This window comes from Alosa pseudoharengus, unplaced genomic scaffold (assembly GCF_046254945.1).
Source record: "Alosa pseudoharengus isolate Yale_2024_CS ecotype anadromous, Long Island Sound unplaced genomic scaffold, YU_APseudo_1.1 YU_APseudo_1.1_scf_24, whole genome shotgun sequence".
In the NCBI taxonomy this organism is placed as follows: Eukaryota; Metazoa; Chordata; class Actinopteri; order Clupeiformes; family Clupeidae; genus Alosa; species Alosa pseudoharengus.
The window spans coordinates 1212174-1239506 of NW_027468689.1; the positions used below are offsets into that span (position 1 = coordinate 1212174).

The 27333-nt window shown below is 44.7% G+C and overlaps 1 protein-coding gene across 1 annotated transcript in view; it reads right to left on the minus strand.

The window, feature by feature from the left end:
- net1 (neuroepithelial cell transforming 1) overlaps positions 1 to 23762 on the minus strand; it is a 33139-nt gene extending 9377 nt beyond the window's left edge. The window contains exons 1-3 of the mRNA XM_076302761.1: positions 23508 to 23762; positions 16860 to 16926; positions 12620 to 12679 (exon numbers count right to left, since the gene is read on the minus strand). Coding sequence (XP_076158876.1) covers positions 12620 to 12679; positions 16860 to 16926; positions 23508 to 23644 — 264 coding nt within the window. The 5' untranslated portion in view covers positions 23645 to 23762. The remainder of the gene's footprint in view (positions 1 to 12619; positions 12680 to 16859; positions 16927 to 23507) is intronic.
- Between the last annotated feature and the right edge of the window lie 3571 nt (positions 23763 to 27333).

Below are 27333 nucleotides of genomic sequence, written 5' to 3' on the forward strand. Positions count from 1 at the left end.
GTGTGTGTGTGTAATGTTAAAGTAATGAGAGCACCTGCACTGATGCTAAAAGGAGTACCTAAACCTTGAGGCCAAAACTTTGCTCCCATCCTTCCTCTTTGTGTCTGTGTGTGTATGTTACCCTTCACTGTGAGGTTGTGTGTGTGTGTGTGTGTGTGTGTGTGTGTGTGTGTGTGTGTTACCCTTCACTGTGAGGTTGTGTGTGTGTGTGTGTGTTACCCTTCACTGTGAGGTTGTGTGTGTGTGTGTGTGTGTTACCCTTCACTGTGCACTGAGAGTGGAAGCCCTTAACTCACCCTCCCGACTCAATGCTGAGGTGTTAAAACAGGACATGTGCAGAGGTGTTAGGGACAGACAAACACACAGACAACAATAAAGTTCACACCTTGCAATGCAACTCACACCATTCACATTGTCTCGGAGTTAGTGTGTGTCTGGTGGGTGATGCCATTGTGCCATGTGTGTATTCCAGTGTGTCCAAGCCAAGTGATGCATGTGACTGTGTGAGTGTTACCCTCTGCTGCTAAAAAAGTGAACTGCATGTAGCAAATGGAGCTTGAAGTTTGAGATTCAAACCACGCACCGGTCACTTGCTGTATACCTACTTTGTTGTGTCAATGCAAGTGTGTGTATGTGTGTGTGTTTGTTTGTTCTTTGAGTCACTTATGATTCTTTGGAATAGAGGAAGCTCTAATAAAAATGGTAAATTATTAAATTAATATTATTATGGTACTACATTGTTCTTTGAGGGCAAAAGTTATCCCAAAACCCAGATTAACATTAGACCACAAACAGTTTAGACTTCTGAGACATGGCAACTGGCTTGGCTACATTATACCAGTTCACTTTGGGGGGGGGGGGAGTTTAAATTAATATAGTAATTAAGGCTATCTTGTAGCCTTCTAGAGTTATTTCTCTGTGACTATTCTGCACGTTCATCTTCCTTGCGGTTTTATTTTCAATCTCCCCTGGTGGGGATGACTATCAAATGGCTTTTAAAGTTATTAAACATTAGCATAATGTAGCCAGGCTACACAGTTATATAGCGAGCTATTTGGCTACAACTTAGCACAACTACACTACAAACTACAAATACACAACTGAAACAAAAGCAAGTCACAAACTCTGTAACTCCACATTAGGGTTTTATTTACAGTAGGATATGTACAAAGACAAATAGAAACAGATTGTATTGCTCACAAATATATGAGAATTTGAGCTGCAACTTGCCGTGCCTCTCGACTTCAACTGCCAACACTAACGTTAACGCATCCCTGAACTTGAAACTCTTACTCTCCGATCGCGACATATGCTGTCAATCAAAAAAAGAGTCCAGCCACTATGCCGGTTCCTCCAATCATCATACAGAAGCTCCGCGTCTGGGCCGTCCCACTGCCCCATTCACTCCCAGAGACGCCGGGCTTCCCTGGAAACTATTTTTGAGGCGTTTGTCCAATAAACATCTAGTTTTTTTGCACTGAGATCAGCCCACTCTGTAGTGCCATTGAAAGTCCAGTGAAGCCGAGCGTCTATGGGTTTTTGATGGATCGTGTCGTCACAGCAATATATTAGGGGTGCTAAATCATGATAGTTGACCAGCAAAACCTTACTGCTGAACGAACTAGCCATGAAGTTGAACACTGTTTTAGCATGTTCTAGTTGGAATAGTAGGCTAATATAATACAGTATTATTTACTGAAATGTTCTGTGATATTTTAGGAGGCTGAGCTTCCCCTGTAGTCTCAGAGCAATCGCCTCGTAATCACATCACTAGAAGTGCAACTCAACAAACTTGTCCTGGCTAGTGTGGAAATGACAAGTGTCCCAGCGATCAGACACATTCACAAACAACATTCTTAGGTGGGTTAAGGTTAGTCATCCTAACTGCCTTATTGTTTCAATCTGACACAAGTGCATTGCACCATACACCGCTTCCAAGTAACTAATATTTTTTTTTAATTACTTGCCAGGAGAATTGAGGTGTGGCAATTTTGCATTGTCTCATTAGGAGGAAAATCCTAACCAGAGGCCAAGCTATTTGCACGTCTAGTATGGTACCATCTTTCAATCAACGCACACACACACACACACTCTCTCACACGCCCTCTCACTAACACACACACACAGTGGGTGGCCTCGGATGTCTGTGTGCCTCAATCAGCTGTCAGACCCCTGTAAGTCGTTAGCTGTCCTGCTTGCCGGGATCCAGTCATCCCTATTGGTCCCCTGGACCACAGCAGATCAGCTTTACTGACCGGATTAAAGGCAAGTGTGTAGTTTCAGCCAACAGAAACAAGCTCATTAAAGGCAAGTGTGTAATTCCAGTCAACAGAAACAAGCTCATTAAAGGCAAGTGTGTAGTTTCAGCCAACAGAAACAAGCTCATTAAAGGCAAGTGTGTAGTTTCAGCCAACAGAAACAAGCTCATTAAAGGCAAGTGTGTAGTTTCAGTCAACAGGAACAAGCTCATTAAAGGCAAGTGTGTAGTTTCAGCCAACAGAAACAAGCTCAGGTCAGCGATAGTAAAGTCCTATTCACAATTTAATTATGACTTAGAACTGTCTCCAAGCTGTCTTGAAGCTCTAAGTAAAGGTTTGTCTTTTGTCCCTACCAATATTGCAATGACTTCAATGCCTATGTTGATTTTTTTCTAAAAATGTTTTTAGAACACTACGTGTCAAACCTACAGTCTGAGTCTCAAACACTTTTTTTTAAGAGTATTTTTTGGGCTTTTTGCCTTTATTATGAAGACAGACAGAAAGTGAATGGGAGAGAGAGATGGGGTGGGATCGGGACATGACCGCAGGAGAGAGAGATTGGGTGGGATCGGGAAATGACCGCAGGTCGGACTGGAACCTGGGTCCCCGTGGGCACTCAGACCCGTATATGGTACGGGATGCTGTAGCCTGCTGCGCCACAGCGGCTAAAGCAAAATCTTTTACGAAAAAACCGACCTTTGTCCCTCCTAAAAATAGAAAAACCTACTGTCGCCTAGTTGAAAGGGATGTCCTACCCCTACCTACCTCTTTCTGTGAAAAAAGAATATAAGGTCCACAACAACCTACCAATAGATCATAGGAAGGCTTTATCTGAACTTAATAAGGATTGTTAAACCCGCAGAGAAAGGCGGCTCTATAGTAGTGTTGAACATGTGTGACTATAATGCTGAAATTAACAGACAACTTGACAATCAGGTCTTTTACAAGAAACTCGACTGTGATCCAACGGAAGGTTTTAAAAACAATACATGGAGCCTTATCTTATTTCCTTGAAAGTGGTGAAATCATGAAGAATGAGTTTGATTTCACGAAGAAAGGCACCATTTCTTGCACCACCAGAAATGTTATTTATATGCTGAAGTGTCCCTGTGGCTTAGCATATAGAGGAAAAACCACACAGTGTTTAAAAACAAGAATTTCAAAGCACAGGAGCAGCATTGGCTCTAATGATCAAAAGAGCCCTGTAGCTTTACATTTCAACACATTCAGACAGAGCCCATCTACCTTGAGTCAGCCAATCAGATGAGCCTACCTGTGTCTTTTTTAATGTTGCTTGTGCACACTTGTTTTTTAAGCTACGTTTACACGCGGCCGTCAGAAAAGTTGTCGTTTACACTAACCCGTGTATATGCCATCAAGAGCATGCCAAACCTGTAGGTGGCAGTGTAACGAGAAGCTCAAGCCAACGTTAGCCAATCAGAATCCTGAAAATAGCAACAATCACATCCTCTTTCTCTTTTGTGCAACTGTATTTGCAAATGCAAAGAGACGAAAAGGGTTTGCATCAACATAAATGTGACTGCTACTCTGAATGCATCCATAATCACCTTAGCCAAATGTGACTGCTACTCTGAGTGCATCCATGATCACCATAGCCAAATGTGACTGCTACTCTGAGTGCATCCATGATCACCATAGCCAAATGTGACTGCTACTCTGAATGCATCCATGATCACCTTAGCCAAATGTGACTGCTACTCTGAGTGCATCCATGATCACCATAGCCAAATGTGACTGCTACTCTGAGTGCATCCATGATCACCATAGCCAAATGTGACTGCTACTCTGAGTGCATCCATGATCACCATAGCCAAATGTGACTGCTACTCTGAGTGCATCCATGATCACCATAGCCAAATGTGACTGCTACTCTGAGTGCATCCATGATCACCATAGCCAAATGTGACTGCTACTCTGAGTGCATCCATGATCACCATAGCCAAATGTGACTGCTACTCTGAGTGCATCCATGATCACCTTAGCCAAATGTGACTGCTACTCTGAGTGCATCCATGATCACCTTAGCCAAATGTGACTGCTACTCTGAGTGCATCCATGATCACCATAGCCAAATGTGACTGCTACTCTGAGTGCATCCATGATCACCATAGCCAAATGTGACTGCTACTCTGAATGCATCCATGATCACCATAGCCAAATGTGACTGCTACTCTGAGTGCATCCATGATCACCATAGCCAAATGTGACTGCTACTCTGAATGCATCCATGATCACCATAGCCAAATGTGACTGCTACTCTGAGTGCATCCATGATCACCATAGCCAAATGTGACTGCTACTCTGAGTGCATCCATGATCACCATAGCCAAATGTGACTGCTACTCTGAGTGCATCCATGATCACCATAGCCAAATGTGACTGCTACTCTGAGTGCATCCATGATCACCATAGCCAAATGTGACTGCTACTCTGAGTGCATCCATGATCACCATAGCCAAATGTGACTGCTACTCTGAGTGCATCCATGATCACCATAGCCAAATGTGACTGCTACTCTGAGTGCATCCATGATCACCATAGCCAAATGTGACTGCTACTCTGAGTGCATCCATGATCACCATAGCCAAATGTGACTGCTACTCTGAGTGCATCCATGATCACCTTAGCCAAATGAAAACAGAACCATCGGTTGCACTTTTGGTGCAGGTGTAAGATCTAGTGCATACTGTGACATTGGCTGCCTAAACCTCCGTTTTTGTCAGTTTACATGCAAATCTGCAACCAAAGTTTTCCAAAATCTCCACTCCGGATGCCGGAGTTTTTTTTAGAAAGAAACGTTTTCAGAGGCGAATTCTCCGTTTGCGTGTAAACGTAGGACACAAACAAAGGGAAACGTTTTTCAAAATAACCATGTACGTGTAAACGGGGCCTGAGTCTGAATACCCTCATAGGTTGAAACGTTGCGATAATAAAAACGTGGCCTGGGAGCTTCTACAACAGTGTGCAGGTCTCTGCTGACCCTTTAGACCTGGCACCTGGTACAACCTACCCTGGATGTGCGTACCCTTCCCTTCAGACCTGCTGACCCTTTAGACCTGGCACCTGGTACAACCTACCTTGGATGTGCGTACCCTTCCCTTTAGACCTGGCACCTGGTGCAACCTACCCTGGATGTGCGTACCCTTCCCTTTAGACCTGGCACCTGGTACAACCTACCCTGGATGTGCGTACCCTTCCCTTTGGAATTGCTTGCGCTCTCCTTCATACATTTCCACTAGAAGTAGAGGCTGAGTACACAAGCTCCCAGACAAACACACAGAAAAACCACACACACACACGTATTGGCTCGTTCACATACTGCAGAGAGCACCTTGATAGCATGGCCTGCTTTTAACAGAACTCCACACCCTGCTTGGATGAGGACATCATCTGTTAGGGAGTAAACAGAATGTTCTTGCAGTCAAAAGATGGTTTATAAATTGAAGTGAAAGGGAGGAAGTAGACCAGAGACACATGGCAAAAATACAAACGGCCTAAAGAATGTAGATAGAGAGTCCTAAGGGGGAGAGAGAGACAAACAGTTCTATAGAACACTATTAGAGGCCAACTGGAGTGTGTCTCTCTTCAAGCAAGGAGCCTAGCAAATACAGCTCCTGAATATCTCTCTCTGTCTCTCTCATACGCTCTCATACACACACTTCCTGATATTGCTCAATAGTTTATTTAAGTTTCTTTCAGGTGCTGTTGCTACCAAACACAGCAGGTAACTAGCAAGCATTCACGCACCCTTAAACCTCAAATCAGATAGAGAGCAGACACACACACAATCATAAAAATATAGTACCTCAATCACTTGGACAGGCTCAGTCACCGACAAAGTGCACGCACATGTACACACACACCTATTAATACACTGCATATCAGAATGCATACTTTCACACACATTCGCAAACAAAATCACTTGCTTGGACAAACATGACCCTTCACCTACTGACCAGAGAATGTGACAAAACAAGGTGTCATGACGACTGAACTATACTGGATCTACACACACACACACACACACACTCGCATGCTTCTCTTCCTCCCTCAACATTATTACTCCTTTATCGCTCTCCCTCCCTCTCTCTCAAACACTTCTTGCCAAAGGCGCTTCACTTCCTCCTCCAAGCAGCGGAGTGGCCATGGGGAAGTCTTCAATCTCGGCAGGAACTCTCCTGACACACACAATCAATCTTTGTGCGTGCAAGTAGTGTGTGTGTGTGTGCGTGCGAGTTATTGTGTGTGAGTTACTGTAACAGTGAGTGCTCCAGCCACAGTTGGATAAAGCTTGGCTGTCCTATCAGCTGTTATGAGGCTGACCTTCTCATCCCCGCTAAAGACCACACTGCTCTAGAACAGCTCTAGTGTGTGTGTGTGTGTGTGTGTGTGTCAGAGCTGACCTTCTCATCCCCGCTAAAGACCACACTGCTCTAGAACAGCTCTAGTGTGTGTGTGTGTGTGTGTGTGTGTGTGTGTGTGTGTGTCAGAGCTGACCTTCTCATCCCCGCTAAAGACCACACTGCTCTAGAACAGCTCTAGTGTGTGTGTGTGTGTGTGTGTGTGTGTGTGTGTGTCAGAGCTGACCTTCTCATCCCCGCTAAAGACCACACTGCTCTAGAACAGCTCTAGTGTGTGTGTGTGTGTGTGTGTGTGTGTGTGTCAGAGCTGACCTTCTCATCCCCGCTAAAGACCACACTGCTCTAGTGAACAGCTCTAGTGAGAAACCCTTTGATTCTAAAAGCTAGAAATGCTGCAGTGGATTCCACAGCCCTGGTCAACCGCCCTCTCTGAGAAACACATACCTTTTGAAGCACCTAGAACCATTTGCAGATAGCGCCATGGCCTGACAATTGGTCAACCCCGGTATGATTCCCGAACCTGTCGTTGAATCTCTCTGCGTCTGTGTCACTTTGGATAAAATGTCTGCTAAATACTGGTCAGAGAGCGGAATCAAATAAACACGTCTACGTCAACACTAGTTCTATGAAAACCCCTTTTGGGCATTGGATTGGACACTTCCAGGAATAGTGGACTTTCAAGGATCTGCTTCCAACCAACATTCCCTTCCCTTGAACTTACAGGTCCATGGGAAAAGCGCCGCTTCCAGTGGAAACTTTCAAGGAACTAGGCAGACGTGGCGTTGACCGTAGAACTGCCGTCATCTACGCCGTAATTCAGTCACCCGTCGTGCCCAGTGTTTGCTATGAGCGGACACTAGTGGGAGGGGAGGGTCCGCTAGTGAGAGAGCAAGGCAAACCTTACAAACAATAGGGTACTAAATCCAAGTGGTAGAATGACTCAAACGTTCAGGTGAAACTGGTTTGGTCAGAGGAAGAAGGCTAGACCGGACAAATAAACACGCATACACACAACCAGAAAAACATGTCCAAACTGACACTTTTGGAAGAAGGTGCTGAATCACTGCTTCATGATTTAGATAGAATACTTTGTCTCAGTATTATCTGTGTACATCTGGTTGCTGTGGAGATTGTTTATAAATGGGCCTAGCGGAGAAGTCAGAATCGAAGAGCTTTCACATTCTCAGACTACTACACCATAAGATACTCCAAAAACAGTACCCCTTTTACTGACAGTCAAGTACCCTCACAGTATGCACATGTGCATGTGCCCCAGGGTATATACAGAAATTCTTAAGTTGAATTTAATACCTTTTAATACCTTTTTTAATACCTTCACAATATTTTTTAATACCAACACGACTTCGAGCTGCAACTAGCGGCAACCTTTCGAAATTCAGTGTTGGGGGTAACTAATTATAAAGTAACGGATTACTGTCATTTTGTTACTTAACTTTCTGAGTAAGAAAGTGTAGCAATGCTTACAATTCAAATCAAGTATCTATTATTACAGATACTGGATACTTTGTTCCTTTTTTGCTTCAATAAAAAACACTGGCCTATACACAATTATTTGTTATTTAATCCTAACCCAAGATAAAAAGTGATTTGATTGTTATGTGTAGGAAGAGCACAATTTAATCCTAACCCAAGATAAAAAGTGATTTCATTGTTATGTGTAGGAAGAGCACACACCACTTCTCCAGCACTACACGTTCTTTCACTATCATTCTCTCTCAATCAAGACAAAATGACAAATGAAAATCAGAAAAGGTTTACTGGACTTTCTTCCAAAAAGGCCCACGACCATATGCAGTACACACACCCTTGCTGTCTCATATACTTTGCCAGTCAAGGTATCACATTCAAATATAGGTGGTCACATTTTACAAAAATACTAATTATTAATTGGGTGCTGCTGGAGAATGTGGGCCCCATGTGATAAAATACTTTTGGGCCTGCATGCTCCCCGTGACGAACATTTTGAAAAATAACCCCTTAAATGGTGACTTCTGGGGAATTTTGTGGAAACGAATTGACAAATTGACTTAAAATATATTATATTATAATATATTGATAGTATATTACAATACAGCCTATAAAAACCTACACAGGTTGTTATATTCAACTAATTTTAAGCAAGTCTATTGGGACTTTGATCTCATCACATACTACATCAAGGGAGTAAGCCTATAGCTCCTGAGCAAGCTTTGAATAATGTAAAGGTAACACCTGTTAAACTAACCTTAACATGACATTTACTGAGGGAAGAAAATGTTAAATCTTATAGCCTAAACAAAGCAACACTGTCAGGCCTATATTTAACCTCTATTCTGTAGTCAAGGCAGGGGTAGCTCATTGCAAATAACCCCTTATAACATGTGCATATGTTTACATGTTATATTCTAGTTTTTTCCCCTTTCATTTAATTATATATTTGTTTGAATGAAAAGGCCTTCTGCCTTTATGGGGACTTTTAATTTGAAAATGGATTATTGTGATACTGTGTGTATGTAGGCCTAGTTTAGGCTATGTCTGCTGCTCTTACAGCCTGTGTCATTGAAAACGCGATGGCGCAAATGATTACTTTTTTGGATGACAATGACAGCTGGTAGTAGACATACTGATAGCTTCAATGCTGCATATTTATGTGGAGAGACAGTAGCCCTACGTGGCCGTTGAGCCACTGAGCCAGGCAGTCGACTCCTCCACCTCTGACTACGTCCACAGGCCGCACATTCTTGTTTGCTGGCTAGTAGACTCCATATGTGACCTGACGGCATTCACTCCCATCCAGGGGACATTTATTGTCTTTTTACAGACGTGGCAATAAGCCTCTTGGCTGTTGCCAACTAGCCTAAGCCAGTCTTTGAATCTCGAGTCCTCTAACCAAATGTCCGAAAAAGAAAATTTTCCCATGAATTCGTCAATGGTAGCAAACTTTTGGCAACAAGTTTGGCAGTAAGCCAGCTGTATATCCAGTTTGAGCATAGAGTTTGAGGGGTCGCTAAAAGTTTTTACCGCTTTTATCCTACTCGCACATATAATTAATATAATATAAATAAATTAACACGAATTTTAGGAGATAGGCCTGCATTTAACACAAATGGAAAACCTCATAGTTAGTGGTTCGAAAATGTAATACCTCATCAGATGACGTTTATGTAAGGGATAATGTATTGTCCGCCGGTAATTATCAGAAAATAAGTCCCGACAGGGAGAACAGAACCCCGATGCGGAGCATCGGACAAATGGGGATACAGAGTGAAACAGTTGAAACAAAAACAATGGAGGCTTTCTTTCTAGTCAAGTCTAGCCTGTCTATACACACCCATTTTTTGGTGACAGTCGTTGAGAGGATTGGGAATCTGTGTGTGTGTGTGTGTGTGTGTGTGTGTGTCTCTTCATGATGGATAGTGCACCGGGTGTGCCTCACGCTGACAGAAACTGTGAATATGGGGTTGCTAGGGAAATGAACAGCAATACAAGCACCGACCCACGCTTGGGTCCGCTGCCAAACAGCACTCAGGCTTTTCGAAAGAAAAACAACACACACACTAGTCATCTCAGATTGCAAACTTTCCGCCAGAGATGAGGAGCCGGCCTGGATAAACTCCGGAAGGGCTGGCAGGGGAAGATGAAAGCTCTCATAACAGCAGAGCACTGCAGCTTAATAATGATTGGCTACAGCAAACAAGGTCCACAACGGCACTCGGTTTCCTGCTGGAAAGGCTGCGGGAGCAGACCCCAGTACAGTCTGGCCTGGGTGAACCTGCCCAAGTGTGATGGAGGCCTCAAAACAGAACTGGCCCCAGATCAGCACTAATGGCCTTGCAGCGATGTAAACAAAAAAGGAGTAGAGAACGCACACACAGACACAGGAGTAGAGAACGCACACGCACACACGGGAGTAGAGAACGCACACACACACACAGGAGTAGAGAACGCACACACACACGGGAGTAGAGAACGCACACACACACACACACACACAGGAGTAGAGAACGCACACACAACACACACGGGAGTAGAGAACGCACACACACACGGGAGTAGAGAACGCACACACACACACACACACAGGAGTAGAGAACGCACACACAACACACACGGGAGTAGAGAACGCACACACACACACACACGGGAGTAGAGAACGCACACACACACACACGGGAGTAGAGAACGCACACACACACACACGGGAGTAGAGAACGCACACACACACACACGGGAGTAGAGAACGCACACACACACACACGGGAGTAGAGAACGCACACACACACAGGAGTAGAGAACGCACACACACACGGGAGTAGAGAACGCACACACACACGGGAGTAGAGAACGCACACACCACACACGGGAGTAGAGAACGCACACACACACACACACGGGAGTAGAGAACGCACACACACACACACACGGGAGTAGAGAACGCACACACACACACACACGGGAGTAGAGAACGCACACACACACACACACACACACGGGAGTAGAGAACGCACACACACACACGGGAGTAGAGAACGCACACACACACACACACACACGGGAGTAGAGAACGCACACACACACACGGGAGTAGAGAACGCACACACACACACACGGGAGTAGAGAACGCACACACACACACACGGGAGTAGAGAACGCACACACACACGGGAGTAGAGAACGCACACACACACACACACACACGGGAGTAGAGAATGCACACACACACACGGGAGTAGAGAACGCACACACACACACACAGGAGTAGAGAACGCACACACACACACACACACACACACGGGAGTAGAGAACGCACACACACACACACACACACGGGAGTAGAGAACGCACACACACACGAGTAGAGAACGCACACACACACACGAGTAGAGAACGCGCACACACACACACACACGGGAGTAGAGAACGCACACACGGGAGTAGAGAACGCACACACGGGAGTAGAGAACGCACACACACACGGGAGTAGAGAACGCACACACACACGGGAGTAGAGAACGCACACACACACGGGAGTAGAGAACGCACACACACACACACGACACACACTGTTGCAGGACGGGCAGCATGAAGGTCACATCATCACTCACCTTTGCTTATCTGCTCTACTCACCCTGAAGAAGCGCACAGACACACACGAACGCACACACACACACACACACACACGACTGCACACACACGACTGCACTACATGAACACAGTAAGCTAAACATACACCCACAAATCTACTGGACCACTTGAGGATGAACTCAACTCTCCTAGAAGAGCATTAGCTAAGCCACTAAACATACAAGAGTGGACTCAAGGTGACAACAAGGCCCTTCATGCATCACCAGTGGCCTCGGCTAATTTGACTCTCTGACCGCCGCGGCCACAGAGAGCAGGGAGAGAGGGAGGGAGGGAGGGAGAGAGGGAGTGAGTGAGGGAGGGAGGGAGAGAGGGAGGCTGGGCTGGGCTGCTGTGGCCGACTGCATGCAGCTCGGTGTGGTTACTCAAAGTGCGGTGGTTTTACGGAGCCTGAGGCCCTGTAATGGATGACCGTGCAGTTTGCGCTTGTGGTTAAAAGGAAAGGAGACCAGGTGACTAAACTAGTGAGAGTGAGGATGAGAGTGTGTTGACCAGGTCAACAGTTCTATACAGCTCTGGTTGTTTAAGTGCAAAAGAAGGTTTATAAAGGTGTGGATATGTGCCTCTTTGTTTATGGGAAAATGGATGATGCTCCCACACCAGCAATGATAATAGACTTCTTTAGGAAGAAATAATGAACCTTAATGTTCTAGGATACTGTATCAGAGTAAACATTCCAAGGCATACATTTAAATCGAATTAGAAGCAAACAAACAAATGCAACCGGTGATGAGTAAGTATGAGCCGGTCATGAGTAAGTGTGTGTGAGTGTGTAATTGTGTTCTTGGGATGACTGGTGTTGACTCTTGTTGCCCATGGGAGGGCTTAGTTACCTACCTTGAAATCGAAGCTGGACAGGCTGACTGAATCATCGTCCTTCTCTCGCCTCTTGCGCTTCTGTGAAACGCACACAAGCATGTGTTAAGAATCCATACACACGCTACTACAAGTACAAAATACATCAAACACACACACACACACACACACACACACACACACACACACACTAAGACAACTGAAACTGCTTCTAAGGAGCTCTGGCTGCCATATGCATTGCATTGATATGTCTAGTGCGCTCACAGGCAGACAGTCTGAATACACAGAATGTTCAAAAGGAGGAATGTCTCGTCATACTCCTCTCCTTTCTCCTTCACTAGCTACCCCACAGAGCTCTACGGTGTGTGTGTGTGTGTGTGTGTCTCAGGTGATGTTCACCCTAGGGGTCCCATCACTGGCAGGAAGAACTCCCCTCTGAGGGGGAAGGTGTTAGGGGCTTACATTAGCACCTGGTCTGCAACAGCTGAGAGGTGACAAAACATGTGTACCGATAGTGTGTGAGTTTTTGTGGGTTGACTGTCTGATTTTTAATGTGTGTTGAGTATGTGTGCATGTGTGTTAACCGACAGGCTTTCTGTATCAGTTGGGAAAGATTCTTGAAAGATTGTAGTCTTTTAACTAACTCCCCCCATTCAAGCTATACTCAAAAGACTACAATCTGTGTAAGAAGGGCTTCTTCCCTCCCTCTACCACCTGTTCCTTCGACTACATGTTGACTAATGCTGCTTTCGAGATGTCTTGTAAATCATCATACACTCACCCGTACAACATGTACCAATGAGTGGCTTTAGGAACGCCTTTCTCTCGAGCCACGAGGGGCATTAGCAGGAGGCTAGTCATTGTTATTGTTTTGTGCTACATGTAGCCTCTAGCTAAACAGATGGAAAACAAATTGTTACATTGTATTGCAGGCACAGCAAGACCGTGCAATGCATGAATTGGTGACCGGATTGAAGCAGTAATGTAATCTAGTGTGTAAGAACATTACATCAACTTTAACATGACCAACACAGTACATATGCAAAAAAATACATGTCATCTCATCTTAACTATGGGCGCAGCCATGTTTGTTGTAAGGTCGTACGTCCACCCTCAAGTACTCCGAGGTAAAGTGGGCGTGCCTGCCCAAAATGCCGCAAGAAAGCTGGGTAATTTACACTTTCCAACTCGGGCGGCGGATTTACGAGACATTTACGAGACATCTGGAAAGCAGCATAACACCCTCATCCTCTGCTGATGGTGCTTATTGCAGTAGTATTGTGCTACCTAAGGGCTCCTTTGCAATGAAGCTTGAATGCTATTCCTCCTTTTGTACATCCCTTTGGATAAAAGGGCCTGCTAAATGAATATGCAATGGAAATTCTACACACACACACACACACAGAGACCCCCCCCCCCCCCACACAGTTTCAGTCCTTCAGCTCATTAGCATCACATCAGGCCTGTGAGTGCTGATGGGTCATCATGCTCTTTAAACATGTGAATAGGCACTCCACTAATCACCCCCCCCCCCATAGACCTCTCCAGAATATATCCCGCCTCCTAACTTCCGTATCCATCCAACTTCCGGGCGTGGATTGTCTATGGGAAATAACATGGCGTTTTGAAAGATCGTACCTGTCAAACTCTGTAGGTGACAAAGTAGAAAAAGCTGCTGGGCAGATTGGCCTACACACTTCTGCCATCTAGTTTCCACTGGATTTTTTGATTTTCGGTGCCGTTTAAGTAGTATAGTCTATAGTATACTACTTAAACGGCACCGACAATCAAAAAATCCAGTGGAAACTATATGGCAGAAGTGTGTAGGCCAATCTGCCCACCAGCTTTTTCAACTTCGCTACCTACAGATGTTTTACTGGTATGATATTTCGAAACGCCATGTTATTTCTCATAGACAATCCACGCCCGGAAGTTGGATGGATACGGAAGTTACGGAGGCGGGACTTATTCTGGAGAGGTCAATTACTCAGGGTTCTGATTGGAGGGATCATCGTAGCCAATCAGCATACTAAAACATCAGTGGAGTTGAAGTGATAGATAGATAGATAGATAGATACTTTATTGATCCCCATGGGGAAATTCAAGGGTCTCAGTAGCATACAGACATCACACACAACATGCACTTACAGCAGAAATGGTAAACATAAGTATAAGTATAAACATAAGTATAAGTGTTGACTGATTGACAGGCCAGATTCTGATGAGATCAGAAGAAAGTACATTCCCCCAGTACAGGCACAACTAAATACCGAGAGGTTTCGAGTACCAATACAGCAATACAGTGGCGTTATATAACTAAAGTGCAGAAGCACTGGCGTTGTGTGGTTCTTTGAGTCACATTCAGGCAAAAGAACAGGTGGGGCCTTTTCTGGTGTACATGCAGGCACATGAGTCACTGTGGTCTATTGTCCATGCCAGTGCTCAGAAGTGTGTGTGTCAATCAGTTTGGTGAAGTGACACACTCTGAGCAGTGCACCACAATGCTTTCTTAGCCCGCAAGCTATAGCAACAGCATCAGAGAACACACACATCACATGGCCTTTACACAGAATATCTGTGTAATTTGCTATAAGGCAAGAGCTTTGTCTTAGACAACTTCCCATGACATGTGATCCACTCTCCCAGTCTTACACCTGCATACACACACACACACACACACACTTGTGCTGAAAAATGTTCAGTTTTTCCATAATCGTGCATGCTTATTCCACACATCTAACCTCCTTCTCCAACACACACACACACGTATCCCATGCTAACATTACTTTGTGGAGGCCACTAATTGTAAGGGAATTTTCAAAGGTGTGCGCAACAAAGGGCATCTAATTTGAATGTGCAATAAATGACGTCAACTAGTGTGCATTGTGTGTGTGTGTGTGTTTACTGGGCACAGAGGTAAACTTCAGAGGGCATTTGGCACAAGATGAAGCGTCTCCATCTCCTCCCTGCTCTACCTCTCTCTCTCTCTCTCCCCTCCGACGAGGCCGATAGCGACGTAGGGAGATGGGGTTTCATCCAGTTCATCAGTGCAGGAATGCTTTGTGCCAGTGCCTGCCTGTGCATGTGTGAGTGAGCGCGATGCAGAAATGGAGCTCTGGTTCCAATCAGCACAAAGCATTTACAGTAAACAGCAGTTAGGACATCAGAGAGGAATGAAAGGCACTCATTACACTGATGCTGATCTAATGAGAGAGAGAGAGAGAGAGAACTGGAAAGCCATTTTATGCACTATTATTATATGTAGAATTATTTAATTATTTAATCATTTCCACTTTGCCAATATTGTACTGCATCTTCAGTGAGACTCCAAGAGAGAGACACAGAGTAGAAGACAGGAGGAGGAAAGGAAGACAAAGGAAATAATAAATGAAAGAGAGATAGAGAGAGAGAGATAGAGAGAGAGAGTTAAAGAGATTAAGAAGGGATGGCAGAGTTTGTTTGTTTAATTTAAGGCCATTTCTGCAACTAAGGCTATTTAATGGCCAGAGCATTGTGTGTTATAGAAACTTAAATATGTTTCTTAAAATCTATGCTAATAAGATATTGTAAAACCTTCAAAGGTGGGACCTTACTAAAAGGGATGGCAGAGAAAGAGAGGGAAAAAAGAAGGGGGATGGGGGGGGATGGGGGACAAGCAGACAGAGAGACCAGAGGAGTTGGGTGCTGGGGTCACTCTGCCTGATCAGTGCGTCAAGAGTGACCTGTGGTATGCAAAGCTCCACTAACACAGACGTCAGAGCAAGAGATGCCCGTGTGTGTGTGAGAGACCCATCCTATGTTTCATGCAACCCTAGTACTGTTTAAGAGGCCAGGCTGATTTGGTGCAACGTGAGGGCACAATTCTTCCTCTGTCAGGAGGGTTTTTAAGCCAAAGGAAAACTCTGGCACATTAAGCTGTTTGGGTTTTGGGGCTTTGCATGCGTCTCTCCATGTGAGCTTGGGGCAAGTGCTGCGGTCACTTAACCTGTGACACAGAGCAGCCGCAATGGCCAGGTTACCACAGGAAGTAGCTTATCCAAGTACTACACACACACTCTCCTAAAAAAACACACAACTTTATCCAACATAAGCATTCAAAACCCACACACACAAAATGACTTCTAACACACACACACACAATAGAAAGAAACGCAGCATCTTGCTTCGATTAAACTTATCCTGTCTGCTACCCATCGTCTGGAGGCATGCACACACACACACTATCTTATTGCAGGGGAGCAAATCATGACGCATGACTCACCAGACTGAAGTCCCATTGAGAGCTTGGGGTCAAGAAGGTAAAAGAGCTACCTCTTCTGAGAGGAGGCCTGAGAGAGAGAGAGAGAGAGAGAGAGAGAGAGAGAGAGAAAGAGAGAAAGAGAGAGAGGAAAACAGTGTTAATGATAATTGCTCTTAATAATCAACTCCATAGAATAATCTTTGATTAGGTAATTAATAACAGTAATGCATATTAAGATAATCCCACAGCAGTGAGCAACACCTACAACCGAAACCATAGTGGATGCAAATACAGTGAAATGTTGCAATTTGACTTCCTAGAATTGGAAGAGTGCGTTTGTGGGTGTCGGAGGAAAATATATTTGTGAGCAATTCTCAAACCATCCTTCCTTCCTTAGCACAGGTGTGTGAGTGTGTGCTTGCGTGTCAAGTGGAGGTGGTCAAAGGTGCGGCTTGAGAGGGCCCCTGGCCTTAGTGCCCAGGCCAGGAGCCAGAACAACCTGCAGTAAGCTACACCTGCGAGGACCTGCAGGCAAACTGACCCATACAGGCCCCGGAGCTGAACAACCTGCAGTAAGCTACACCTGCGAGGACCTGCAGGCAAACTGACCCATACAGGCACCGGAGCTGAACAGCTAGGACGCTACATAAACTGACCCATACAGGCACCGGAGCTGGACAGCTAGGACTATACTATAGGTGCAGGATAAATAACGCACTGTGCTTAATCCTTCACCCCCCCCCCCCCCCCACGTACAAGTGCCTCTCCTTTCCCCCTGTTCACACTCAAGCACCTGAAATGATAGAGAGAGCAAAACTTGAGATGAGACGAGAGTACACATGTGCTCATTCACTCAGTGGCAAGCGGGTGTGTTCTCATTGTCAACCCTACTCCTGGGGGGAACCATCCTACCCTGAACATCTTACATCCACCTCAGGCTAGGAAGCTGGTTTCATTCAGTATTCATCCAAATGCTCTCCATTGGCTAAACCAGCCTTGTTCAGAAACTGAACACATGCAATTAAGTATATTAAACTAAAACATGATAAAAAACACCTATAGCGAAAACAACAAAAAACACACCTACAACCGAAACCATAGTGGATGCAAATACAGTGAAATGTTGCAATTTGAGTTCCTAGGACTATGGTTGGACTACTTTTTGCACCTTCACCATGACACTCACTCCCTTGAGCACCCAGTGTTTCCCATACATTGACTAATCTGTGGCGGTCCAAGTCAGCTACCGCCACAAATTGAATCCAATTCTGTGGGAAACACTGGCACCTTCAATAAAGTATCTATCTATCTATCTATCTATATATCTATCTCTATCTAGAATCGGAAGAGTTGTGCAAATACATGAGGTGTGCAATGTATTCAATAGAAGTGCATAAGCTCAAATGTGTAGTTTCAGAGATTATGCTAGATGGCCCTAGGCTGTGTGTGCTTGTGTGTCTGTGTGTGTCCGTGTGTGTGCGTATGTGATATGTGTTAAGGTGTGTTCAGTACAATACACTCTGAGTGCAATGTGTATCGTGTTCAGTACAATACACTCTGAGTGCAATGTGTATTGTGTTCAGGATATGTGTTAAGGTGTGTTCAGTGCGCGAAAATAGCTTTCAGTTCAGGAGTGCAGCCTAGAGCCAAACCACATATTTCCAAGCAATCACCTGACATAGCGTTCCCACCACACACAGACACAAGCACATAGCTTCCCATGTCATTCAGCTGTCAGACAACATAGTTGTGTAAATAGTGTGACATTCTTGTGTGTGTGTGTGTGTGTATTTGCATCTGGGCGAGTCAGGTATTCAAATGAGCATCCGGAGAAGCTCCAGGAGTAACCCCCCCACACCCCAGGGTATCTTTGTACAGGAATAACCCCCCACACCCCAGGGTGTACTGCCCTACAGAGACATGCTGGGAATCAAGTCTGGAGTGACGAAACCAACCACCTACCTGCTACCCTCAGGAATGACGAAACCAACCACCTACCTGCTACCCTCAGGCTCATTCTCTCTTTTGGCTCATAGGTACGGAAGCACTCAAACGCTGAAACACAGTCAACTTCCCAATCACACACAACCCAACAGTTGTAAGGTTTCCTCCTAAAAGACTCATGTCCCAGACAACTGTGAGAGTGTGTTCAAGAATGCTCATCTACCTCATGTGTACTTCAACCTTAGTTACAATAGTGTTATTAGTACATTACATTATCATTGCACTGAACTGCCTTGCACTATATTTATTTTTAATCTTAAACCTCAGTCTATACTGATATTGCACTACCCCCACCCTTTCAACTGTATATTGCATCTTGCTTGTGTCTGTTGAGGGGTCCACGACCATGGCACCCTTGACAGGGACAACAAGGAAGCGATCATCCTCAGCACCCCCCCCTGCTGGCAACTGCACTACCCTATACCACCATAGTGTCTATTTATTTATTTGCAACTGCACTACCCTATACCACCATAGTGTCTATTTATTTATTTGCAACTGCAAATGTACATGCTGTATTTATTCTCATACATAGACATATTCTACTGCCTTCATTCTATTCTTACTGTTCTGTTTTTATTCTTTTTTCTCCTTTCATGTTTTTATTTGTTTATCCTTATATGTTAAGTGAATGTTGTACTTGCGAGCAAAGATTAACCCGAGTCAAATTCCTTGTTTGTGTACGCAAACCTGGCCAATAAAGCTGCTTCCTTGTTTGTGTACGCAAACCTGGCCAATAAAGCTGCTTCCTTGTTTGTGTACGCAAACCTGGCCAATAAAGCTGCTTCCTTGTTTGTGTACGCAAACCTGGCCAATAAAGCTGATTCTGAACACTACAGCTTTAAATATCACAACTTTCCCTGCAATGAACAATGTACGAGGGCTGCACAATTATTGCCATTGCAATATGAACCAATGCAATTATCTAATCGTTGAAGCTACAAACAATTGTGCACAGTTAATCTTGTCAAATGTATGACTTTGCTATTCATCTCATCCTCCTTGACAATGCAACTTCTGCAGTGCGCAAGAAGCACAGAACTTCTGATTAGTGAATGTGTAATAGAGTGTGCCAGTGGCGCCACTTCCACTTGCCTCCATGGGACCTATCTTTCAAAAAATTTTGAACGCCAGTCTATGGCGAAAAATAAATTATTTTCTGGTCCCGGTTGACTTGTGCCTTGAATTACCCATATGATGTTTGTCAATTTTAAAGACAATTTTTCATGTAAAGACATTTGCAGTTTGTTTCGTAACTATTGAATTACAACATTGTGAAAGATCGTAATTCCAACGACTACAAACCCATCAGTCGCGCTAGTGACGTTAGCTCATTCACAGCCACACTAGATTGTACAAGCATACCAGCAACAGGTCTTAATTGGGCTTTCCTTGCCGATGAAAATACCATGAGTCAGAGGATTAAACACATCAGGTAAGTTGTATTCGTCCATAGACTGTACATTACATACTGTTAAGTGACAGCAGGCAGCAAGATGCAACCGTTAACAGCTATCAGCTAGCTTCTAATCTTATCGTTTCATTACGTTGGTGACGTACATCGTTCGAGACGAGAGATGTAGTCCACTGAGCGGATTCGTACAAAACCAACATAACTTTTGAAGTCTATCGAACAACGACGTGAAAAATTATCTTTTAAATTCACACACATCATATGTGAAATTCGTGGCACAATTCAAACTGGACCAAAAAATAATTGTTATCTCTCCATTAACTCCCGTCCCTTGTAGCGGAAGTAAAACGGAAGTCACTTGCACACTCTATGCGCAAGAAGCACAGAACTTCTGATTAGTGATAGTACGCAAGAAGCACAGAACTTCTGATTAGTGATAGTACGCAAGAAGCACAGAACTTCTGATTGGTGAGCTTCAGAGTCAATCAGGAGTGCTGTGCTTCTCAAGCACTAGGCTTGATCACCCCAGGTGATCATGGGGACGCCCTGCATGCACTAGGCTTGATCACCCCAGGTGATCATGGGGACGAGCGCCTTCGTTTGCCCAGCTTTGTCTTTGAGTTGTGTCCCTTTTGAGTTGTGTCCCCTAAAAATAGTTATGTTACACATAAATACTACTCAGTGAGGATTCATTTGGAGAGTCTTGCCATTCTGAGCCACGAGTACCCACCCAACAGAGGCGTCCTAGTCCTGTTGCCACACGCAGACAACTGTTCCCGTAAGCGCAAAACTCAACTTTCTCTTTCGTTTCCGTATGCATCCGTTTGCATAAGTGGGAAATCACTTTGGAAGAGTATGCCTCATCCAAAGATTCCAACACTGGTTCCACTGAAAAACCAAGATTTTTCACAATTTTAGAGCTCCCGTAAATCTTTTTCATATGTATGCGTATGACTCACAAGTAGGAAACCATGGCCTAATTTAGAATTTGGAATTTAGAAGCCTCATTTTCTCTCATTTCATTAACCAAACCAATAGCCAGTGGTCTATTTGTGTGTAGCAAACACACAAAAAAGGACCTAACTTTAGAATCATACTTGACCTACTTTATCTTCCGGTCAGTCGCTGAAGTTAATGCATCGTTCCTAACGCAGAACGCACCACACGTAAGCACACTGAGGCAGTGAGAAGGCCAAACAATTCAGTGTCATCTGTAGAAAAAAGGCCTCACTGCTGGACACAGAGCCAAAGGAGCCTGATACTCGTCTTTGCTGGTATCCACTCAAAACGGGCACATTCCAACAAACAATACTTTACTTTTCAAACTGGTCGTCTTACATTGCCATAACCTCAATGTTGACTTGTCTTTTACAATCAGTAGTGATTTGAACGGCTCAAATATTCCTTTTTGACCGTTGACCCGTTGTCAACGACCAGCCCAATCAAAGCACTCAGGGTGAACGCCAGTGGCAGAGCATACACAACGTGTGTGTCCCAAAAGGCTCCCAAAAAGCTCCCACGCCCCACGCCACCCAGGTCAGACCAACGGGCAGAATATTGGCATGGGCCATGGAAAGCCAGTACAGGGAGGGAAAATGGCATTTGCTGCCAACAAAAACCCAAACATATTATTTTCCTGCTCAAAATAACACCACATTATCCTTTGCCCTTGACCTCATGTTGGGAGTCTCTTTGACCCTTATGTTTTTCTGGAACATTTCATACATACATAACGCTCAAATTTTGCATGTGTCAGCTTGTCTATGAGCTTTCAAAGGTCAGCTGCTCCTCTATCAATAATATAGAGCAACTTGGTGGGGGGTCCAAAAGAATTGAGCTGGATGTTGGACGTTAGCATGACATCAGGCCTTGTGCATGCATTAAACCTCTGAAATATCTGTCTCTCCATATCTCCCACAGCAAAGTAGCCTGGTTAGCAGCAAGACCTTCTCAGTTGGAATTGAGTGGGTCTGGAAAAGGTTCATTGACTTAGGACTTCCAGCAGGGGCGTAACTAGCAGTAAAATTAAATGTAAATTGGTGCATTAAACTCTTACCGAAGTGTAGCAATCTTGTAAGCTAATGTTTTAAATCCAGTTGTTTACTCAATTCCAAAGAGATACACGTCCATTATTAGCTGATTAGCTATTGTATTTGCATGCCGTGTTTTAGGGACATTGGAAATGGGCTTCAATGACCTCTTGGCCAGACGGACATGCAGAGCAAATCCCAAATTTCCCAGGCTAATAGCAAAGAGGACAACTGAACTATTTATATATTTGTATGTAGATCAATTACTATGAAGGCAATGTAGGACAGATATGCACATGGGACTGCGGGATGGGGTATGTGTGTGTGTGTGTGTGTGTGTGTGTGTGTGTGTGTGTGTGGGGGGGGGGGGGGTTGGGTCCTCTTTACGGTCCTGATACTGTCAAGACGGAGCAAAGTGCACTTTAGCATCACGTCTCTACTCACATGATGCATCTCAGATTCATCTTTGCAAACGGTTGCTCAAACCGCATACACAAGCGCTCGTCGTCGGTCTGCAGCGCCACTGTGCGGTAACTGATAACATAGCTGGACAAAAGTGTATTTCTGGTTGATGTCCCAATACGTTTAGGTTAACGTTGCTGTATTTCTCTATGCACGCGGCCAAGAAGGTTGGAACACTTAACATTTACAGTTAATTAGTCCGCTAGCAGTATTGATTGAATAGTAGGCCCTAATAATCAATTTCTTAGACACCGTGCTTGAATGGTCAATTCGTCGACATTTGCATGGTGTCGATGATTATGGGTTTATGTTTTAAGATGTAATCATTGCGATATAACAAAACTCCACATAACATTAACATCAATGGTAAAATATATCGTTGTTTGCTACAGATAACGCTAACGTTGCCGCTATAATCAACTTAAACCCACAGGCTAACACATCGATAAAATTAGCCAACGTTAGCTCCACAGGGTAGCTATGATAACATTCCCACAACAAGCTAACGTTATGCTGGTGGACTTTGCGAAATGTGTTAGCATTGCTAACTTAGCTAACGTTAGTGTGGTAACGTTATTAAAATCTCACGTTATCTTCGCTGAGCAATTAACGTTACAGCAATTTGACGTTAGTCCTACATTTCCATTACATAATGCAACAAGGTAAAACGCCATCGATGTGTTCAAATCTAACACAATGCACACATTACACCAGTCCCACCTATGTAACATTAAGTTACTTCAAAGTCCCCCTCCTCACCGTTTCGCATTGTTATTGATCTCGGGGGACGTTTCTGTGTCCAAGACTGTCGAGTTTCTTTTCTTGGAGTTTCCTCTCCTTTTCGGCAGTTTACTCAGCTCTGGAATCTCGACCTGCGGCTCAGTGGTTTCCTCCATTGAAATGTTGGACAAAATTCAAAGTAAAACGAAACCTATAGGGAGACTAAAATTATAAATATAGCCGAATTTTGACTACATATAACAATAGACAGTGCAGTGGGCAAAATTCAAACTGATGCGGACGGAAGTTTGAATATGGCGGAAACATTGTAATGACCAATGAGAAAAGACCTCGGGCGATGGTTGCTCAGAGACCAGAATTTATGGGCGGAGTTAATACACCCGATAACAAAAGCAATGAACTTTCAGGTCAAACTTGGGTGTGGAAGTCTGTTATCTTGCATTCATGTTTGCCCATGTCCTCTGACAATTTCCACCCCTAAAGGCAGTTCATCGCTCTCTGTGATATGTTTTATGGAGGAAAAGTTTGTTTCAGAAGAGTTACTTATATGTCCAAATTATTTCTAGGCCTTGGCAATCAAATCAATCAATCTGTTATTCATGTTATATGTAGGCTATTTTTCCAATTCATATATATCTATCCAAGTTATGCTTTTTTTTTCTATTTCAACAAAAAAAACAACATCTTGATAAATCAGGATAAAATATTTATTGATGTTAGTAACACATTTTGACAGACAAAAGGTCAGGGTTGCAATCTCTCATTGTGGAGACTCAGCTACTCTCCACATTCCAGAATGTGGTCTGGCCGTGTCGGAAAGCTCCTTGACCAGGCGCGGTCACTATTGTGGTGTTCTCCATTAGAGATGAGATAGTCAATGGCTCCTTTGAAAGACTGGTCCTACTTTTGACACTGCTACGGTCTGTGCCAAAATCTGTGGTGGATTAGAAGTAAGATTTTTGGGTAGCAGTTAACATTGCTGTGACCTAAGGCTAAATTCCTGAAGTGTCAATAAACCTATCCTTAGCTGAGACAGGACTAATGATTTCTCCAATGCACTGATTTTATTTGTAAACTTTTTACCATACTGTACCTACCTACCTAGATGTCCCAAATGGGGGTCACACATGTTTGTCCCAGTGTCAGACTTGTGTGTGGAGGCACTAACAGTACCTGTTGACATACTGCAAAACAGAATTGCAGTCCATATATTAGCATCTTCAGACAGTGGTCTCTCCTTCCAAAAAACAACTTTCCCTAATCATGCCTGACTTTTCACATGTTTAAAAACAACAAGTAAGAGTTTTCTTATTTTCTATCATTACACATTTTTGCAGAAATAATTTGACAAAATGCGCTGAACAATATACCCGCCCGTCTTAGCTTTTTCCTGTCTTGTAGAATGAGATGTTGCAGTACGTTTCAGAGGAGGCTGTTTGCAAGAACTGATCCCATCTGTAGCCTCCCTCTGGTGAGAAGGTGTAATTACATCATATTAAGTTTAAGTATATACTCTTTTGATCCCGTGAGGGAAATTTGGTCTCTGCATTTATCCCAATCCGTGAATTAGTCAAGTCAAGTTTATTTATATAGCGCATTTCATACACAGAGGTCATTCAATGTGCTTTACATAAACAAAACCAAACAATAATAACAAATAAAAGCATAGAAGGGCAATATAGTCCAGTGAAACACACTCAGCACACAGTGAGGTGAAGCACACACTAATCCCGGCGCAGTGAGCTGCCTGCAACAACAGCGGCACTCGGGGAGCAGTGAGGGGTTAGGTGCCTTGCTCAAGGGCACTTCAGCCGTGCCTACTGGTCGGGGTTCGAACCGACAACCCTCCGGTTACAAGTCCGAAGCGCTAACCAGTAGGCCACGTATTCAGTGCGGTCCAAAGGTTTGACAATATGTTTACTTATAGTTTGGTCTGTACTCAAAGATAACATATCAAATGAAAATGCTATGACAACAAGGGTTAAAATGCTTAACCTTCAGATTTTATCAGAGGATGTTTACATCATTATTAGGTAAACAGTTCAGAGACAGCTGTTCATGTACCAAAACAACAAAAATGTTTCAGATTGAGTCTTTTTTCGTGTAGACAGTGAGCTATATCCTGGAGTGCATCTCTCAGACTATTGTGCTTTGGTTCAGATTTATGACTCTAAAGAAACCCTGAGGAATGGTGTTAGAGTAGAGGGGGAAATCTCTGAGTGCTCTAACCCTGAGGAATAGTGTTAGAGTAGAGGGGGATATCTCTGAGTGCTCTAACCCTGAGGAATAGTGTTAGAGTAGAGGGGGATATCTCTGAGTGCTCTAAAGAAACCCTGAGGAATGGTGTTAGAGTAGAGGGGGAAATCTCTGAGTGCATCTCATATCAGCACATCTCTACTTCTCTCAGGAGGTGTTGGCAGCTGATCACTGCAGCACTGTTTGTCTCTCTCTCTGTCGTTCACTCGGCACACTATGTGGGCGTGGCTCTAATAGAGGCCTCAGATGTCAACCCACAACGTTCAGAACGCTGAGTAGAGCAATACTGTAGGTTTGGCGAGTCGCTCAGTCCGATTGATCCTGTAAGTTGATGACGGTCACCTGGGCTATGGGGAGAGTGTCGGGGTGCAGGTATCTAGCGGGATGGTCAGTGTCGGGGTGCAGGTATCTAGCGGGAAGGTTAGTGTCGGGGTGCAGGTATCTAGCGGGATGGTCAGTGTCGGGGTGCAGGTGCAGGTATCTAGCGGGATGGTCAGTGTCGGGGTGCAGGTATCTAGCGGGACGGTCAGTGTCGGGGTGCAGGTGCAGGTATCTAGCGGGATGGTCAGTGTCGGGGTGCAGGTATCTAGCGGGATGGTCAGTGTCGGGGTGCAGGTATGTAGCGGGATGGTCAGTGTCGGGGTGCAGGTATGTAGCGGGACCACCTGGGCTATGGGGATGGTGTCGGGGTGCAGGTATCTAGTGGGATGGTCAGTGTCGGGGTGCAGGTATCTAGCGGGATGGTCAGTGTCGGGGTGCAGGTATCTAGCGGGACGGTCACCTGGGCTATGGGGATGGTGTCGGGGTGCAGGTATCTAGTGGGATGGTCAGTGTCGGGGTGCAGGTATCTAGCGGGACGGTCACCTGGGCTATGGGGATGGTGTCGGGGTGCAGGTATCTAGTGGGGCTGCTGGGTCCAGTAGGGTCATCAGCGGTCTGCAGTGGGTTGTTGGTGATCAGCAAGGTGGTGCGGTCGTGGTGGAACTGAGATGCTTTGTACATGAGCATGACCCGACACCTCTGAAGCACGGTGCGGTCCTTCTCCTCCGCCATGAGCTTACACTCCTGCTGCTCATCCAGCAACTGCACACGAGAGGGAGGGAGGGGAGGGAGAAGAGAGGAGAAGAGGGATCAGAGAGGAACAGAGAAGAAGAGAGGAGAAGAGGGGATCAGAGAGGAACAGAGAAGAAGAAAGGAGAAGAGGGGATCAGAGAGGAACAGAGGAGAAGAGAGGAAAAGAGAGGATCAGAAGAGAACAGAGAAGAGGGGATCAGAGAGGAACAGAGGAGAAGAGAGGAAAAGGGGATCAGAGGAGAACAGAAGAGGAGAGGAAAAGGGGATCAGAGAGGAACAGAGGAGAAGAGAGGAAAAGGGGATCAGAGGAGAACAGAAGAGGAGAGGAAGAGGGGATCAGAGAGGAACAGAGGAGAAGAGAGGAAAAGGGGATCAGAGGAGAACAGAAGAGGAGAGGAAAGGGGGATCAGAGAGGAACAGAGGAGAAGAGAGGAAAAGGGGATCAGAGGAGAACAGAAGAGGAGAGGAAAAGGGGATCAGAGGAGAACAGAAGAGGAGAGGAAAAGGGGATCGG